This window comes from Protomyctophum parallelum (genome assembly GCF_964188405.1).
Source record: "Protomyctophum parallelum genome assembly, chromosome: 21".
NCBI lineage: Eukaryota > Metazoa > Chordata > Actinopteri > Myctophiformes > Myctophidae > Protomyctophum > Protomyctophum parallelum.
In genome coordinates, this window is record NC_139713.1 from 34,268,265 (window position 1) to 34,285,801 (window position 17,537).

The following is a 17,537-nucleotide window of genomic DNA, read 5'->3' on the forward strand; positions in this document are numbered from 1 at the left end:
TGCTCAGGAAGACACTTATCACATTACTCCATTGATCTCGTAAGGAAGAATGTTGTAAATGTGGTTTTGAAGTTAATTTGAAATGGCAGAAAAGCGAGTTAGACATTATGAGGGCCAATACCACCGGCAGAAATGGCATGACTCATGGCGAGCCAACGAAGGGAAAATAATAGTAATCCATTTAGATTCTGTGACTTTGACTTAATATAGTGATATGTTCGTGTTAAAACAAGTTTATTTTTATGTGTGGTGTTTTCTGATGACTTTATCCAGCAGGAAAATACATTTCAATTGTTCAACTTCGATTTCATAGTTCAATTTGTTTTTTCTGATTTTTTCTTTTTCATCACTTCCAAATTATTCCAAACTAGAAAAAGTGCCCTTCTGGGCACAGGTCTCCACCAGGATAGGAATGTAGGACATTGCAGCTTGCCTTCATCTGGTGGTTGGATAAAACAAAAGTAAATCAGGATGGAGTCTGAGAAATCTGAAAGACCGGTTTTGTTGAATGGCTCTAGAGAGACTGTGTACCAATTTGCGTGATGTTTGGACAAAATCTGTAGGTGTACTGTGCAAAAACTTTTTTTGCACAAAGCGGCCTCCTGGTGGCGCTATAACAGGCCGTTCTGGAAAGTTTGGGGCAGAGGTTCATCGTTGGCATCCAGGGAGTGTGTGTGCAAAATTTGGCATCGACCGGGTTAACGGTGGCCGAGATTAGCTGCTCACGGACACACACACACACACACACACACACACACACACACACACGGACGGCAGACGGAGTGCAAAACATACTCTCCCCCCATGAATTCGGCCTGGTAATTATTGAGTAATTTTTGTTATTTCTCCTGATTGGATGAAATTGGTATCGCGACCTGTGAATCTATACTTCTGTTTACTGAAGAGTTGGAGAGACGGGGAGCCTTGGTGCTGAACAGACACTATAGAGCGTCGCAGTCCCTCCCCCTTTCAGAACAACGAGTGGCCCAGGAAATGAATCCCAATCATAGACTGTAAAAAATATGGACAAAGCGTTCCCCGGGTCTAACATGAACGTAAAATGAAGCCTGAAATCCCTTGCATTCTAATGCACTGTAAATCGCCATCTTTCTAGATCCGTTTTGGACCAGCTGGCCATTGGCTGGCTCCGTTTGGGTCCAGCTGGCCATTGGCTGCCCAGACAAAGAGGCGGGACTTCCCCCCTTCTTCTCCGTTGTTTTTGTTTTTGACTCGAGTGGGAGGAGAAGACTCTTGAGTGGGAGGGGAATCCCGATCATAGACGGTAACGGTAGCCTCGCCCCTCAGAACATACGCGACTTTATGGTCATTATTTTAATTAATGGGACCATAATTTTCCAAAAAGAATATTATGACATTAGAAATGAGACTTTAAACTAGTGACTGGAAGAAGAAAGTATTCATGACCATGTTTATTAAGGTAATACAGTCTAGGTGAAGTTGGGCCAAAATACATGGGCCTCTATGGAGCTATGGGGCTTTTTGGGTCCAGTCCAGCGCCACAACAGGCCATTATATGAACTACCGATTTCAAATGAGGCTTCACGAAATATCTGGCTGACTGCCCCCCTGGTCCCAATGCATTTTTCCCATAGGCATTTCAAAACGTATTTATTTAAAGACCTTTTAAGCGTCGTACGAAGCCAACTCTTGTCGTGACAAATCATGACAACACACACAATTCTTCGGGCCAAACAAAGAATTAGAAAGTAGAAAAAAACAGCAGGTTATATACAACACTTTTTTTGTTGTTTTTCGTAATTATTTGTTTGGTCCAAAATATTGTGTGTGTCGTCATGATTTGTCACGACAAGAGTTGGCTTCGTACGACGCTTAAAAGGTCTTTAAATAAATACGTTTTGAAATGCCTATGGGAAAAATGCATTGGGATTAATTTCCATTGCGACGCTCTATAGCAATGATCAGTACAGAGCATTGGTTTTCAACCCTTTTCAAGGTCCATTATTGTCTCCACCAGGCCGAAGGCATGGGGGGAGAGTATGTTTTGCACTCCGTCCGTCCGTCCGTGTGTCCGTCCGTCCGTGTGTGTGTGTGTGTGTGTGTGTGTGTCCGTGAGCAGCTAATCTCAGCCACCGTTAACCCGGTCGATGCCAAATTTTGCACACGCACTCCTGGATGCCAACGATGAACCTCTGCCCCAAACTTTCCAGAACGGCCTGTTATAACGCCACCAGGAGGCCGCTTTGTGCAAAACAAGTTTTTGCACAGTACACCTACAGATTTTGTCCAAACATCGCGCAAATTGGTACACAGTCTCTCTAGAGCCATTCAACGAAACCGGTCTTTCAGATTTCTCAGACTCCATCCTGATTGGTTAAGATTGGCTTCCAAAGTTCACAGGAGTGCTCAGTTTCAAACAAAATGCTGCAAATCATGAACACATCGCGTGATTTCCGTGAAATTGTGCACGCACATTCCCACTAGCCGAGGACGAAAATGCCACATGAACAATTTCAACTCAGCCTCAAGGTGGCGCTATAACTGGCCGAAAAGTGTTTTTACCTCTAACTGCACGGATCTGTGGATAACTTTGTATGCCAACTCCCTAGTTTACTTTTGTTGCCCTTTTATCCAACCACCAGATGAAGGCAAGCTGCAATGTCCTACATTCCTATCCTGGTGGAGACCTGTGCCCAGAAGGGCACTTTTTCTAGTTTGGAATAATTTGGAAGTGATGAAAAAGAAAAATCAGAAAAACAAATTGAACTATGAAATTGAAGTTGAACAATTGAAATGTATTTTCCTGCTGGATAAAGTCATCAGAAAATACCATACATAAAAATCCTTGTTTTAACACGAACATATCACTATATTAAGTCAAAGTCACAGAATCTAAATGGATTACTATTATTTTCCCTTCGTTGGCTCGCCATGAGTCATGCCATTTCTGCCGGTGGTATTGGCCCTCATAATGTCTAACTCGCTTTTCTGCCATTTCAAATTAACTTCAAAACCACATTTACAACATTCTTCCTTACGAGATCAATGGAGTAATGTGATAAGTGTATTCCTTTTTTTTATTCTGCATTTGAGCCTCGGACCACCATTTGATGACATTTAGCCTTTGTTGTTGTCGTTCCATGATGTATTGATGTGGTACAGGCAAATGTTGATCAAAATAACCTTCTCTAATTGTGTAGAATTATTTTTGTGTAGAATGAAACCAATGGTTTCAGTTTACGCTCTCAAGAGTTAAAGATCTATAAAAGCGTCCATTTGGTAACTCTCCATCATTTAGCTGGGGACCACCTGGAATCCCTTCAAGGACCACTGGTTGAAAACCACTGCTATAGAGCTATGCTATAGAGCTGTTTAACAAGAAAAGATCACTCGCAGCTGCTTTAAAGGTGAAAGATGTGAAGTGCGCATGTTATAGCACCACCATGAGAGCATGGTAGTAATTATTAAGTGTGGTTTGTGAGAAACCATAAACCCTTAACCCATTCTGACCGGGCACCCATTTTGGTGTCAGCATCATGTCATACTTTAGCTATTTAAAAATAGCAGATCTACAAGCTCATATCGCGCCACCGAGTGTCGCGCTACGAGCTTGTAGGTCTGCTATTTTTGAAAAATCGAAGAGCGACTGACATTTCTAGAATCTGATCTCAGGTCAGAATGGGTTCATCAGACCAGTGTGTGTCCCAGTGGAAACCTCGTATATGAATCTGATCTCAGGTCAGAATGGGTTAAACCCTTAAAGGTTTTATGGTTTCACACAAACCATAAAGCAACCATAACCACAGTGCATGGTTTCTCCTAAGGGAAGTATCAAACATCAGCGACTATAATGATAGTAGGCTATATAATGGTAATTATAATGGCAACAACAACAATTATAATAATAATATTTTTTTCACTAGCCTACTGACGTGGTTGGGTGGCAACTACACTAATAATCAAAATGCATCTGTGTGTGTGTGTGTGTGTGTGTGTGTGTGTGTGTGTGTGTGTGTGTGTGTGTGTGTGTGTGTGTGTGTGTGTGCGTGCGTGCGTGTGTGTGCGCGCGCACGCATGCATGTGCACTTCTGACTCAGCATATTATTGTCCGAGCACAAAGGTGATTAGCATTGGATATAACTACTCTCCCTCCCTCCTCCTCCTCCACCCCCCCCCCCCCCTCTCTCTCTCTATCTCTCTCTCTCTCTCTCTTTCCCTCCACCAAAACTGACGTTTGCGACTTAGTCAGCAAGAATGGAAAGATAGGAGAGGAGAGATCTCCCCTCCACTCCTCTCCTCTCTCTAATTAATTTGAACAGGTCTTCAGGGAATACTTGTCTATGATTGGTTGAATTTATTGGTTGGAGAGAGGGCGAGAGAGACAAATGGAAAAATAGAGAGAGAGAAGGGTGCCTCTCTCTCTCTTTCTCTCCACACAACCATGCATCTGCAGTTGCTTTAGGCGGCAATAGAATGTAATAGAAGGTAATCCAATAGAGCACAATAATAGCACATAATAATGGAACCTAATAACTCACTCTTCACAGTGACCCTGGCCGTGCGACTGACCACTGTTCCCACTCCGTCCAGGGAGACCAGGCACTGGTACCTGCCCTGGTATGGCTCTGGCCTCTGGTGGTCCGCAAACGGCCTCTGCTGGACCTCCTGGTGTGGTCTGGAATACAGAAAACAGTGGAGTAGAAAATATACTACCATTTATTGGTGCAGAGTTGAAATAGGCTATCCCCATCCGTGCTGAAAATGAGCATGACAGCACACCTAAGCCGTTAAAGGGACACTTCACACTTTTTGCAAAAAGATATATGTTAATGGCGTTTAAGAAGCTTTAGAACACTTTCCTGGGGGTCTTTATGTGTGTAATATATGGTTTTAGATATTTTAGATTGTAGCAGTGAGCCCGGTGTCTCTGATGTCATGGACACTGGGCTCACTTCCTTCCCGGACTACATGTGTACTCAGTAAGACAGCTCTCCCCCTATCCGCAAGGAGGAGCAGTGCACCAAAGAATCATGGGAATTGTAGTCCAGGAAAGTAGTGAGACCAGTGTCCATGACATCAGAGACACTGTGCTCACTGCTACAATCTAAAATATCTAAAACCATATATTACATACATAAAGACCCCCAGGAAAGTGTTCTAAAGCTTCTAAACGTCATTAGCATATATTTTTTTGCAAAAAGGGTGAAGTGTCCCTTTAATAGAAGATTTAAGAACGGATTCGTGATCAGTTGTGCTGATTAGTGACTCGTTTTGTCAGAGCAGCAGCATTATTGGCTTTTAGGAATGGAGCAAAAAGGGCAGGTATTACGCTCCAGTATTTTAACATCAGTTTTTATGGTGGTATTTGGAGAGCCAAATCTTTTCTGAGGTGGTACTTCAGTATAAAAAGGTTGGGAAGCAATGGTGTAGACCAGTGGTTTTTAAACAATGTTTTGTTATCTTTGGATAAGATTTTGTCCACAGAATCCATGCTGTATTGACGTTGGTACCATTTGGAGAGATAACAGGCAAACATTGACCCGAAATAACAATTCTTATACGTTCTCTAATCGTATAGATTTCTTGTAAATTAACTAAGTGATGCAGATATTGAGTTGAACCCATTCAAACCGGGAATTAGATTTTTTTGCGCTGGCTATTCGAAAATAGCAGATGTGCGAGCTTGTATACATCTGCTATTGTTTTACATTTTTGAAAAATCTTGAAAGTGTGAGAAACTATACTGATCTAGAAGGCATTTGTAGAATTGGCTTCAGCTCTTATAGTGGGTTAGCCCATTCTGAACGGGCACCCATTTTGGTGTCAGCATCATGTTATGCTTTAGCTATTGAAAAATAGCAGATCTACAAGCTCATATCGCGCCACCGAGTGGCGCGATACGAGCTTGTAGGTCTGCTATTTTTGAAAAATCGGAGAACGACTGACATTTCTAGAATCTGATCTCAAGTCAGAATGGGTTCATCAGACCAGTGTGTGTCCGGTGGAAACCTCGTATGAATCTGATCTCAGGTCAGAGTGGGTTAATAGAATAGAATCCAGGAATCAAATACATTGGATTAACACATTCCCTCCCATCACCATATGCGGCAACGTGAGGCTAGTGCCAGAGAATGCATCCATTGTCGCACTAGGCTCGCTCACGGCCATGATCTGCCCCTCGAACTATTATTATGCATACCGTGACCTCAAATTAATGTTTTATTAAAGTGCAAATAACATGCATTTAAAAACTGCTTTTAATATTTAATAATCATATTGTCTATGTCCCTCAAAGTTATTTCTAATGGTTTGAGCCTCAATCACCACTCTGATATAACCAGGCCTTGTCAATTCTTTCTGGACTTTGAAAGCAGTTTTAGCTGCAGTACCACAATGTCCTGAGGTGGTGGGGGTGCTGATATGCAGATTATTTAATATTTTAGTCATTATAATACTGATGCTAGATAAAACCAGGCTTGTTTCCATTCCATGCCAGCTTGGAAAATCAACAATGGTGGACATTGTAAACAAAGTGGAAATGCAAATTTACAACTGAAGACTGAAGAAAAGGAGGAATTATACAAAGTAGGGTGACATTGATGACATCACGATGAGGCCAAAATCAGTCGAGCTGTTTCTGAGAGCAATTTCCATTAAAACACCCATATGACATGAAGGCCTGATTGTTCAAAATTGGTTATTTGTGGGGATAGAAAACACACATGGGAGCCCCAAAAACACAAAAGAAATTGAAAAAGTTGAATTTTATGTTATAGGTCCTTTAAGCTCTATAAACATGGTCCTTTATCTCAATCTTAGCCCTAAAATGTTTTAGATCGCGTGCGTGTGCATGCACGAGGACATTTTGGATATCCGATGACTACACACCATGGGAGCCACCGGAGGCTGACGATGGATGCTAAAAACGGTAAATGAAATACTATTAACCCATTCTGACCTGAGATCAGATTCATATGTTTCCGCCGGACACACACTGGTCTGATTAACCCATTCTGACCTGAGATCAGATTCTAAAAATGTCAGTCGCTCTTCGATTTTTCAAAAATAGCAGACCTACAAGCTCGTATCGCGCCACTCGGTGGCGCGATATGAGCTTGTAGATCTGCTATTTTTAAATAGCTAAAGCATAACATGATGCTGACACCAAAATGGGTGCCCCGTCAGAATGAGTTAATTCTGGATTAAATTACATTAAATAAACCCGAGACTTCTCGTGTTGGCAAAAGGAGGTCGCAAGCACGAATCCTGAGAAGCCGCGCAGGTCTGGCATAGATTTGGTTGAATGGAAATAGATAATGGTCCCGAAATAATTATGTGTACGAAAATAGCAGATCTACGAGCTCACAATACTACTTCAGTGTGACGCTGTAGTATGGCCGAACTAATATGGGGTTAATAATTTACAGAAGAAAATATGGATATATAAGCCCGACAGCAACAACATAGGCTAATATCATTTTAATATGTTTTTATATCCATTTTGGTGTTTGCATCATGTTATGCTTTAGCTATTGAAAAATAGCAGATCTACAAGCTCATATCGCGCCACCGAGTGGCGCGATACGAGCTTGTAGGTCTGCTATTTTTTGAAAAATCGAAGAGCGACTGACATTTTTAGAATCTGATCTCAGGTCAGAATGGGTTCATCAGACCAGTGTGTGTCCGGCGGAAACCTCGTATGAATCTGATCTCAGGTCAGAATGGGTTAAACATATAGGGGAAATATCAAACACGTTGTGAGCAAGGTTATAACCTGCAAATGAACCCTAAACTTTAGTCGGAAAGTATTTCAGTATGCCTCACAAGGAACCGTTCGTGGATATCATTCATATCCATGTCTGTTAGACGGAATATGATGTGAAACGTAAGTGTAATGCAGTCATTATAATTGACAGCCGATCTTACATTAACTGCAGGGCATGGTGATGTGATGTACAGTATTTCCCCCGGCGACGCGACGCACTTTCCCCTGATATTGAGAAGCGATAAGACTCCGAGTCTGGTTTGCGTTGAAGATGTCAGCGACAGTCCTATGAGTGTCATAGGCTATAAACTGGAGTTGAGAGCCGTTCAATGGAAGATGTTGTTTGAACTTTGAACCCATTTAGACCCCGAGGCCGGCCGGAACTGTCACTTTTCAGGATTCAGATGCAAGACTAACTCATCTGCGAGCTCAAAACGCACTGCTTTCGCGCCTACGGATGGAAACTATAGCGTTCTTACTAAACCCGGTATATTTTAGATGGCATGCATAAACAAACAAACAAACAAAACAACCAAACTAAATAATTGTACCTCCGCTGGTCCCGGATCAAGAGGCTCCCATTGGCCAGCTGCCGTCGCCTGTCGTCCACCAGCGTTCCGAGCGGCACGCCGTCCTTCCTCCAGGATATGGAGGGGCTGGGCAGGCGGCGAGGAGAGGCGGAGGAGGGGGTGGCGTTCTCCACCGAGACCCGGCAGTCCAGCCGGAAGGGCTCGCCCGGCATCACCGTGACATCGACCGGCCGCACGACGAACCGCACGTTGAGGAAAGGAGGATGAGGAGGAGGCGGAGGCGACGACGACGACGACGAAGAGGAGGCGGCGACGGAGGGAAAAGGAGACGAAGGCGTGGAAGAATAGAAGGTCTGCTTGCGGCCGTCTGGATGGGATGGAGGGAGGAGAGAGGAGAGGACAGTTAGAATATGATTTAACCCATTCTGACCTGAGATCAGATTCGTACGAGGTTTCCACTGGACACGCACTGGTCTGATTAACCCATTCTGACCTGAGATCAGATTCTAAAAATGTCACAGTCGCTCTTCGATTTTTCAAAAATAGCAGACCTACAAGCTCGTATCGCGCCACTCGGTGGCGCGATATGAGCTTGTAGATCTGCTATTTTTCAATAGCTAAAGCACGACATGATGCTGACACCAAAATGGGTTCCCGGTCAGAATGGGTTTATAGAAAATAGAATATATAATTTAACTAGAACAAATACTGTTCCTCTAAAAGTATATTCGTTTTTGAGTAGAATGTAATTTTACAAGTATGCAAAGTTTGAGAGTATAAGCATTTGAGTGGAATGTACCTTGCATAGAATACAAAGTTTGACTTGTTTGCTTTGAATGTCATTTTAAAAGCATGAATACCGTGTTTCCCCGTTGAATAGGAAATATATTTGAAAGCATTTTTAAAAGTATGACTATGAGACACTGAACTGGAGGGACGGAACGAAACAATGAAAGAGTGCAAAACAACTATCCAGCTGTGTACAGTTACAGTTAATATATAGCAGGCTGGGGAGTATACCCACTGAAACACCGCAGAGCACTCCTCATTTAGTTTCAAAGAAGTTACAAAACCGATGTTTTGAAAAAAGTTCAAACAAAAACTAGCAAACCCAACAGAGCTGAATACTTGCCGGTGGGATTGAGTTCATAAGTTCGAGTGTTCATCAATTATGGATAATGTACATAATGTGTGCACCACTAATATGTCCAACGCAGTCGCACTGGCATGCATTTTCTGGCTTTTGGAAAGTAGGTCATATGGCAGCCAAGTACATGGACCTGTCAAGATATTTTTCAAGTAGGACCCACACATGCAAGGAAGTCAGGATCTAGAAGTGGAAGTTTATTTAACAGAGGTTTGCAGTAGACTAGAGCAACACGGTAGCAAACAAGAACAGACTTGGAAACTCGGCTCAGATACAAAGCAATTATCCGACAAAGAACACAGGGCTTAAATAGGCACAAGAACAGGACACAGGTGAACTCAATCAATCAATCAGCACATGCATTGGCTGGGGGAAACAAGACACAATTAATGAACCGCAAATCAGAGGTGGTGAGGCAAAGGCATGGTAAGCGCTACAGCTACAATGGAAGACAGGAATCACATTACCCTTCAAAACTTGCAAAATATGCATGCAATAACACACTTCAAGACAGGTAACATAACTACGATGGAATACAGGAAACACATTACTTCAACGCATTACTTCACAATAAGGTCCAAAAACACTACAAAAACAACATGGAAAGCAGATGCTGACAGGACCTTTAATGGCGTAAAAAACAGCACGCCACGTGACATCTGGCAGTACTGCCAGATGTCCCGTATGTAAGTATGAAGTTGCAAATGTTTGATCAAAGGGAATTTTCATGGTTTTCTGTGTGGAGTTTGCATGTTCTCCCCGTGTCCCCTATAGGGTAGGTACCCTCACAAAAAACATGCAGTAATCCTGGTCACTAAACTGCCTCCCCCTGGCCAGCCGGGGCGCCTGATAGAGGGGAAAGGAACTGGTTGGGATAACGTGTTCCTTCCACGCGCTACGTCCAACCAGGGAAACTCCCCCCCTATCAGGTGTAAAGGAGCAACTTGGACACTCAGGCATGAAGGAAGCATGAGTTCAAGTCCGTTGCTCTCCCCCTGTCCCCCATATATGGGGACTAGGTTGGTGGAGGGTGTGTAGAGCCCAGGATCACATTAGATGATTGACACAGGGGTGAAAAATGGGTTACAAAATCATGGGATAAAAAATATATTTAAAAAAAAAATGAATTTTCATGGTTGACAGCAGGAATGTCACGATAAAAAAGCATTGCTCCCGATACATGGATTATATCATTTGATCCCGATTTTTCCCAATCCGATATTAATATTTTACACTTTATCACAATAGTACAATATCCCAAATCACAGACAATAGACAGTCTAATATACACAGGGGGGGGTGAAAATATCAGCATGTGAACGTTACTTTATTCCAATCGTTTCTCTCTGGTTGAGAACAGCAAAAATGACAACATTTTGAGCATGTCAAATCAATATTCCGATTTAATAGTTTGAGGCATAAGTATTTGTTTGATAAGTTAAGTTTCGATAGGTATTTGTGCGTTGTAATTAGAAAGTTAGCAAAGAGGGGGGGTTTACCGGTAAATACCTTTCCATTCAATGTTGCTACACTTGTCACTGTCCATCATGTATTTGCCAGAGAATAACCATGTTCACTTATTTATTAATAAAGGTTTCCCTTAAAAAAAACCTGCACTATCGAAATTGAATTGCATCGTATCGCCTCGCCATGAATGAACCAATATCTGTATATATGTATCGTATCGCCGTATTGCTGGTGAAAATGTAGCGTTACAATTACACTCCTACTAGATACTATACACGTAAAACAGAAGCACATGGTGTCACACTGTGTACAGTAAGTGCTAAGTTAAGCAGGGGGGGGTCCCCCCGTAAAGCCTGCTTTTAGTTACTGTACTTAAATGTACAATGTGCAATAGGCTGCTCTAAGTTACTGTACTTAACCCATTCTGACCGGGCACCCATTTTGGTGTCGGCATCATGTCGTGCTTTAAGCTATTTAAAAATAGCAGATCTACAAGCTCGTATCGCGCCACCGAGTGGCGCGATACGAGCTTGTAGGTCTGCTATTTTTTGAAAAATCGAAGAACGACTGACATTTTTTTAGAATCTGATCTCGGGTCAGAATGGGTTAAATCAGACCAGCGTGTGTCCGGCGGAAACCTCGTGTGAATCTGATCTCAGGTCAGAATGGGTTAAATGTACAATAACTGCAGCTCCCCCTGGGGAGCTGAAAGGCAGACACTTGCAAGAAGCACTGCATCTATACTGTAGTGTGTAGAGTGTTCAACAGGGGGTCCTCACATCTACTGTAGTGTGTAGAGCTACTGTATAGAGCATGTTCATTCACAGTCACAGTGTCTACCGGCGCGCGTGCCAATGTGTGATATATCAACTGTTTTTTGGTCAACAGAATATAATGGAAAGGCGTGCAACAGACTACAATAGAATAGTATATTATTCTGTTGCAACAAGAGACTACAGTAGAGCACAACAGAGTCCAAGAGAATAATATAGCACAGCATAACATAATAGTATGTAATACTATTATATGTAATACAGTATAACAGAATATAAAATGATTAGATCAGAATGCAATAGAAAACAATATCACAGTGGAATATAATAGATTATATTGAAATAGAATATAGTAAAACAGAATACACAATTCTAGATGAACTTAAAGTGGAACAGAATACATATCGTAGAATAGAACAGATTACAACGGAATGAAATGAAGGAAGCAGGAGAAGAGAAGAGAAGAGGAGAGGAGAGGAGAGGAGAGGAGAGGAGAGGAGAGAAGAGAAGAGAAGAGAAGAGAAGAGAAGAGAGAGAAGAGAAGAGAAGAGAAGAGAAAGAGAAGAGAAGAGAAGAGAAGAGAAGAGAAGAGAAGAGAAGAGAAGAGAAGAGAAGAGAAGAGAAGAGAAGAGAAGAGAAGAGAAGAGAAGAGAAGAGAAGAGAAGAGAGAGAAGAGAAGAGAAGAGAAGAGAAGAGAAGAGAAGGGCTGTGGGGGTGGGGCGGAATACACATGCTGCATACCAATAGACACCCTGACTGACATTGACAAGATGTTCCAGAGAGAGAGAGAGAGAGAGAGAGAGAGAGATTTAAAATATAGACACACCCAATTGCAAGTCAAGTATGCAGGTACTTAAATTAAGAATGCACAAATTATAGTATTCCATCATGCTAAACAAGTAGTCCAGTGTAGCAGTCACTACAATCAATTACTCAAATGACTTACTTACACCAGTCAAGTAACAAAATACTCAAGTACAGCAGTCGAGTACACCAGTACACTAGTAACTACACACGTACAATAACACAAATACAAGAACACTAATCAAGTAAACAAGCGCAACAAAGTACAAAAGTGCATACAAGTACATACATTAAGTAAGCAAGTAATCCAATCAAATACCAAATTGAGTACACGTGAACAACGTTCACACTGAACACGATAACTATAACAAAATGATAACCATAATTAACCCATTCTGACGGGGCACCCATTTTGGTGTCGGCATCATGTTATGCTTTAGCTATTGAAAAATAGCAGATCTACAAGCTCATATCGCGCCACCGAGTGGCGCGATACGAGCTTGTAGGTCTGCTATTTTTAAAAAATCGAAGAACGACTGACATTTTTTTAGAATCTGATCTCAGGTCAGAATGGGTTTAATCAGACCGGTGTGTGTCCAGTGGAAACCTCGTATGAATCTGATCTCAGGTCAGAATGGGTTAAGTAGTGTTGTAGGTGGACTCGACTACAACAACACTACTTATTTGGTACCAAGACCGAGTCGAGACTGAGACACGGTTTGTGTTTGTAGCCATGCAGAAAACTCCAGAGAGCAGGCAGGCACGTCAGCTGCACTGTTAAGATGTCTATAAGCACCAGACAGCTCTCTTATATAAATGAGACTCCTCATAATATGGGTATATAATTAATTTATTTCATTGTATTGTATTAATTCATTGTATTGTAGTAACTACTCGTGACTCGAGTGGACTCGTTGAGTCAAAATATGTGCAGGACCGAGACGAGACTGCATGAATGAAAATGTGGACTTGAATTCTACAACACTATAATTAACCCAGTTAGACCTGCTGTGGACGATTCTACAAATTCCTGAAAATATGGGGGGGGGGGGGGGGGGGGGGGGGGGGGGGGGTACAACCCATTCTGACCTGAGATCAGATTCATACGAGGTTTCCACTGGACACACACTGGTCTGATTAACCCATTCTGACCTGAGATCAGATTCTAAAAATGTCAGTCGTTCTTCGATTTTTCAAAAATAGCAGACCTACAAGCTCGTAGCGCGCCACTCGGTGGCGCGCTATGAGCTTGTAGATCTGCTATTTTTCAATAGCTAAAGCATAACATGATGCTATAACACCAAATGGGTTCCCGTTCAGAATGGGTTAATTATGGATAATTTGACTGACTATAATTTATTATAAGGAAGTGAGCCTATAGCTGAAACAATGCCAGCTATAGCCTATATATATCATGCAGCTATTCATAATCGTCCCTCGTCTCCTTGAGTGACAAAACTTTCAGTTTTGTCAGAGAGTCAGTGAGACCGACTGCACTCCGGATGTGAATCTGATGCATTTTAAATGTCTCATTTTTCACACTGAAACATCATCATCATCATCCACGGCTGTAGTGTGTTCGCTGACATCCATTTCAGATGGAATTGTTTTATTTTTTAAAGTATGGAAGTTTGGAATATTTGAAGAATACAAATGCACAACATGTATGGCATATATGAGAGCGAGAGAATCACTTGAAGGACAGAGAGCCGATGACCTCATTAAACGTGTGTGTGTGTGTGTGTGTGTGTGTGTGTGTGTGTGTGTGTGTGTGTGTGTGTGTGTGTGTGTGTGTGTGTGTGTGTGTGTGTGTGTGTGTGTGTGTGTGGCATTGCCAAAACGATTGAGCTGTCAAGGTTTAGTGATTTACTGAGAGAGACAGAAAGAGAGAGAGAGAGAGGAAGAGAAACAAAGAAACAGAGAGAGAGAGAGAGAGAGAGAGGGAGAGAGAGAGAGAGAGAGAGAGAGAGAGAGAGATGTAATTATTGGCAGGTATATCATGTGGACATATTGTACATGTCTGTCTCTGTTAAATTAAAACAAACATTTTTGGATGGATGGGGAAAGAGAAGCAGAGAGAAAGAAAGAAAGAAAGAAAGAAAGAAAGAAAGAAAGAAAGATAAACAAATGGCTGCACTGTGTATTTGTGTAACTGTATGTAATGTTTTTCCCTGGGTATAGGACCCCCCCTGTGTATGTAATGTTTTTTCCCTCTAAAATGAGATACTGCATCTCAAGGGGATATCCTTTCAATCATTATTAAAATATTAAATAAATCATGTTAGATGTTATAGTATATGTGCTGCATATTGAGAGTAAATTTCAAAAGGAAAACAACAGATTGTACATCTGTACAAAGCTCTATCACAAATTGACATTATAATCAATTATAATTTTTAGACTGCACATTCAGATCCTGGTTTGACTCTATTACTATAATTATGTATTATAATTATTATTTTGCTTTTTATCCCATTTTCTCCCCAATGCACTAATCGTTATATGCCAAAGAATTCCTCCACAACACATTTCTGGGTTGTCACTGCTGTTGTATCCTACTGAGTCAGCTGCCAGTGAGGAGCCCCCACCGGGAGGACGTACAGTCATATCCTACTAGGGGCGGCGGTGGCTCAGGGGTAGAGTGCCTGGATGGGAACCGTAAGGTTGCCAGTTCGAACCCGGGCTCCCCCAGAGTTACTGTCGAAGTGTCCTTGAGCAAGACACTGAACCCCTAATTGCTCCCGATGTGCTAGTTGTGCCTTGCATGGTTTCCGCTGCCATCGGTGTATGAATGTGCGTGTGAATGGGTGAATGTAATGCACAATCTCTGTAAAGCGCCTGGATAAAGGCGCTATATAAATGCACCATTTACCATTTTATTTTTATTTACCATTTACTGTGTCAGCTGCCAGTGAGGAGCCCCCACCGGGAGGACCATAGAGTATATATATCTATAGAGAAGACACCCGAGTTCTCTCCCATCCACTTGCAATTGAGTTGCTCAAAAGCGCATGAGGCGGATTCACTCCTCCTTCCTGGTAGGAACAGAGTGCATTCTGGGACGGATTGCAATGGTGAGTGGCCCCAAACACATGAACGCGCTGCCGTTGAACGCGCACGAGCGTCGTCCATTGTGAACGTGTACAATGATAGTCAACGGACAGCGCGTTCATGTGTTTGGGGCCAGGCTGCAATACCTTCATTCGGCCACTATGTCCATTTCGCCTCAAGATTTCCTCTGGGTGCCTTCTCTATAAATATATATACTCTAAGGGGAGGACGTACAGTCATATCCTACTGAGTCAGCTGCCAGTGAGGAGCCCCCACCGGGAGGACGTGGAGCCTTGGATCATCCTACTCCTCCCGCCCAACACTCCCTGCGACATGCAGGCGCTGCCCAGCCCGTAGAAATACACGCAGAGACAGCTTCCCCGGGAAAATGGGTCAATTGTGTTCACACAGACGCTGGACAGAGCCGGAAGCACCGCGGTGGGTGGATTCAAACCCACAACCTCCGCGGTGGTGAACTTCTTACAACTATATATTATATGTTCGTACGTTCAGCCGTACGTTCAGCTGTCAGCAGGATACAGCCTTTTTTTTAAATGTCACAATCCCTTTAAGCCATTTCACTTTAAGATTGTATTCCGCTGTTCCTGTTTGAGTATACTTGAGAGACACTAGGGACAATGAGGAAGATAATTTGTAGCAGCAGCAGCAGCCTCGCAGCCACGTCCGCGAGCTGTTGCTGTTTACTCAACACCAAAGACAAACACGGAGGTCAGCATAATGGTGTCAGTACCGAGCTCCTCCATATCAAAACTGAGCTGCAATCAATAGAAACTTTGATAAATGAACTCCTGCAATATTAGCCCGAGCTGTACACTTCAAATTGACTGACATCCGCATCGACTCAACGCGGAGTAACAATACTGATCTCAGATGCAGCCTCTCTGACCTCGGAAAAGAACTCCCACTGAGCTCCTCTTGCTGGAACTAACAGACAGAAATACCAAAGGAAAAATACATTCAGATGATCCAACGTGCAGTTTAGTTATGGGCCAAGACTTAACCCATCTGAACGGGCACCCATTTTGGTGTCGGCATCATGTTATGCTTTAGCTATTGAAAAATAGCAGATCTACAAGCTCATATCGCGCCACCGGGTGGCGCGATACGAGCTTGTAGGTCTGCTATTTTTGAAAAATCGAGGAGCGACTGACATTTCTAGAATCTGATCTCAGGTCAGAATGGGTTATAATCAGACCAGTGTGTGTCCAGTGGAAACCTCGTATGAATCTGATCTCAGGTCAGAATGGGTTAAAGCTCCCAGTGTACACGGTCAAATCACTCCAGCTGATTTCTGAGATTATAGCTGAACACGCGCACAAGCACGCGCACACACACACACACACACACATTTTAACAATGTATTTATGTTCACAAACAACGGACATAAACATAGCGTGTGCGCATTCACGTCACGGCATTTGTTTTCACGCTACAATAGGCATGTCACTCAGTGACACGCCAGATATGTCAGGGACATGTCACTCAGTGTGTCACTCATAAGTAACAGCCTCTGCCCGTATATACTGTATTTGGCATCTGCCAATTATAGCAGAGACAGCACGATGCCAGCGTTTTGCCTCCTTTTTGGGGTAGTTATAACCTAGCCTGCCCAAACCTACCACACACGCGCACGTGACGTCGCACGCACACACACGCGCGCCACATGCATGCCACACAGTCCTGGTGGAGATTAAAAATAGCCCTGTTGACTCTGAGCTAGCCTTAAATGACAGGAATCTTTTAGAGTGGACAGATTTGGGAGGTGGAGTGATACCATATATAGCCATCTGAGACTGAAATCCTGTTTTTCTGTTTACATGCTGTTTACTATGCCCAGAGGTTTGGAGTTTACTGCTCTAAAGATAAATAATGGATCTATTTTATTCGTTGTTGTGCTGGGATTTATAGGCCTCTTTCAGCTGATCTACTGCATCTACTATATCTAGATCTATCGATTATATGGCAGAGCTAAGTCAACTCCCGAAATGATCAGTTTGGCA

The 17,537-nt window shown here is 42.7% G+C and overlaps 1 protein-coding gene across 1 annotated transcript in view; it reads right to left on the reverse strand.

Annotated features, from left to right (window-relative positions):
- LOC310878956 (netrin receptor DCC-like) overlaps nt 1-17,537 on the reverse strand; it is a 122,052-nt gene that overhangs the window by 63,167 nt on the left and 41,348 nt on the right. The window contains exons 3-4 of the mRNA XM_083793372.1: nt 8,296-8,641; nt 4,518-4,654 (exon numbers count right to left, since the gene is read on the reverse strand). Coding sequence (XP_083649498.1) covers nt 4,518-4,654; nt 8,296-8,641 — 483 coding nt within the window. The remainder of the gene's footprint in view (nt 1-4,517; nt 4,655-8,295; nt 8,642-17,537) is intronic.